Source organism: Suricata suricatta, chromosome 16 (assembly GCF_006229205.1).
Source record: "Suricata suricatta isolate VVHF042 chromosome 16, meerkat_22Aug2017_6uvM2_HiC, whole genome shotgun sequence".
NCBI classification, from domain to species: Eukaryota; Metazoa; Chordata; class Mammalia; order Carnivora; family Herpestidae; genus Suricata; species Suricata suricatta.
Window position 1 is genome coordinate 56,391,178 of NC_043715.1, and position 1,356 is coordinate 56,392,533.

The 1,356-nt window shown below is 64.7% G+C and overlaps 1 protein-coding gene across 1 annotated transcript in view; it reads left to right on the forward strand.

Moving 5' to 3' along the window:
* The first annotated feature begins 344 nt into the window (after positions 1-344).
* Positions 345-1,356, forward strand: part of EPS8L1 (EPS8 like 1) — a 7,005-nt gene continuing 5,993 nt past the window's right edge. Inside the window, exon 1 of the mRNA XM_029924392.1 lies at positions 345-364. Coding sequence (XP_029780252.1) covers positions 345-364 — 20 coding nt within the window. The remainder of the gene's footprint in view (positions 365-1,356) is intronic.

The window sequence follows — 1,356 nt, forward strand, 5'->3', positions numbered from 1 at the left end:
GGCCCCCAGCCCTTCCTCCCTCAGACCCAGGAGTCCTGGCCCCCAGCCCCTCCCCCCTCAGCCCCTGCAGCCTTGGCCCCTCCTCCCATGGACTGCCTCTGTGAGGACACTTTTCCACCTGCACCTGCACATGAAGACAGGGCCAGGACTTACTCAGATCTGTGTTGTGTCACACCGCCCAGGGCCACTGTGACCTTGGGCTGGTGGCCTCCCCACTCTGAGCCTCTGTGGTGTCTGCCCCTGAGCACCAATGCCAGCCCCGCCTGCCTCACAGAGCGTAAGGGGCCTGCTCCTGTCCGCGGACCTCAGCCCGGGCAGGACCACGCTCAGAAAGTATTCGTGGCATGGATGACAGGGACCCAGGGTGACAGAAGCTGGGGACAGAGGCGCGGGACCCTCCTGCCTCTCCCCGCAGCACACAGCGCACCCTCCCCTCCACGGCCCTCCTCCCTCCTCCTCCTCCGGCCACCTGGGCTGCCAAACTCGCCCTTCAGGTTCGGCTCTGCCTGCCCCTCCTCCTCCAGGAAGCCTGCCCTGACCCTCACGGCCACCTCCTGCCCCAGCACCACAGCTGGCCGCCATCTCTGCCCGTGCTAACACTCAACCTAGCATCTCCCCTTTGCAGGGCTCTCCGGGCCTCACTTACTGCTGCCGGTGTTGTGGTTCCCCAGGTTACAGGCGGGGCCTGGGGCACAGAGAGGTTAAGTGATTTGCTTAGCGGCACACAGCTAGCAGGGGGCGCGGTCACGAGGCGGCTGGGAGGGCCGCCCGCGCGGAAGGATTCGGGGTGCGGGTTGTGCGGCCGGGACGACTTCCTGACCGGTGTGTGTCCCCGCTTCCTCGGGGACGTCTCCTAGGCGTTGTGAGCACCGCACACGCACGCACAGCGTACTCAGAAGACCCAAGCACACCCGTGTCACGTGTGAAGTCACGAGGACGATCGACTCTGTTTCGTGGCAGAGTGAGAACCGGAGCCCACCCGCCCGGCTGTCTGCCACCTCGCTGCTCCGTGGAGCCTCTCTCCCTCTGGTTTCCAGCCGCACTCAGCGTAGACGTGGGTCAACACGGGCCCAACAAAACGGAGAAGCAGCATCCGCAGGAAGGCGCTGACAGAACAGCGAGACCCCGCTCTAACGGGCGAGCTCGGCCCAACGCACAGAAGCCCTGTGCTCCGCCCACCGGTCACACAGTCGCTCAAGTGTCCAGCTTGGGCTCAGGTCAGGATCTCACAGGTCCTGAGGTCAATCCCCGTGCGGGGCCCGCTGGGGATTCGGTTTCTCACTCGCTCTCTGCCCCTCCCTGGCTCGCACGCTTGCGCTCGCTCTCTCTCTCTCAAAATAAATTTTAAAATAAAGA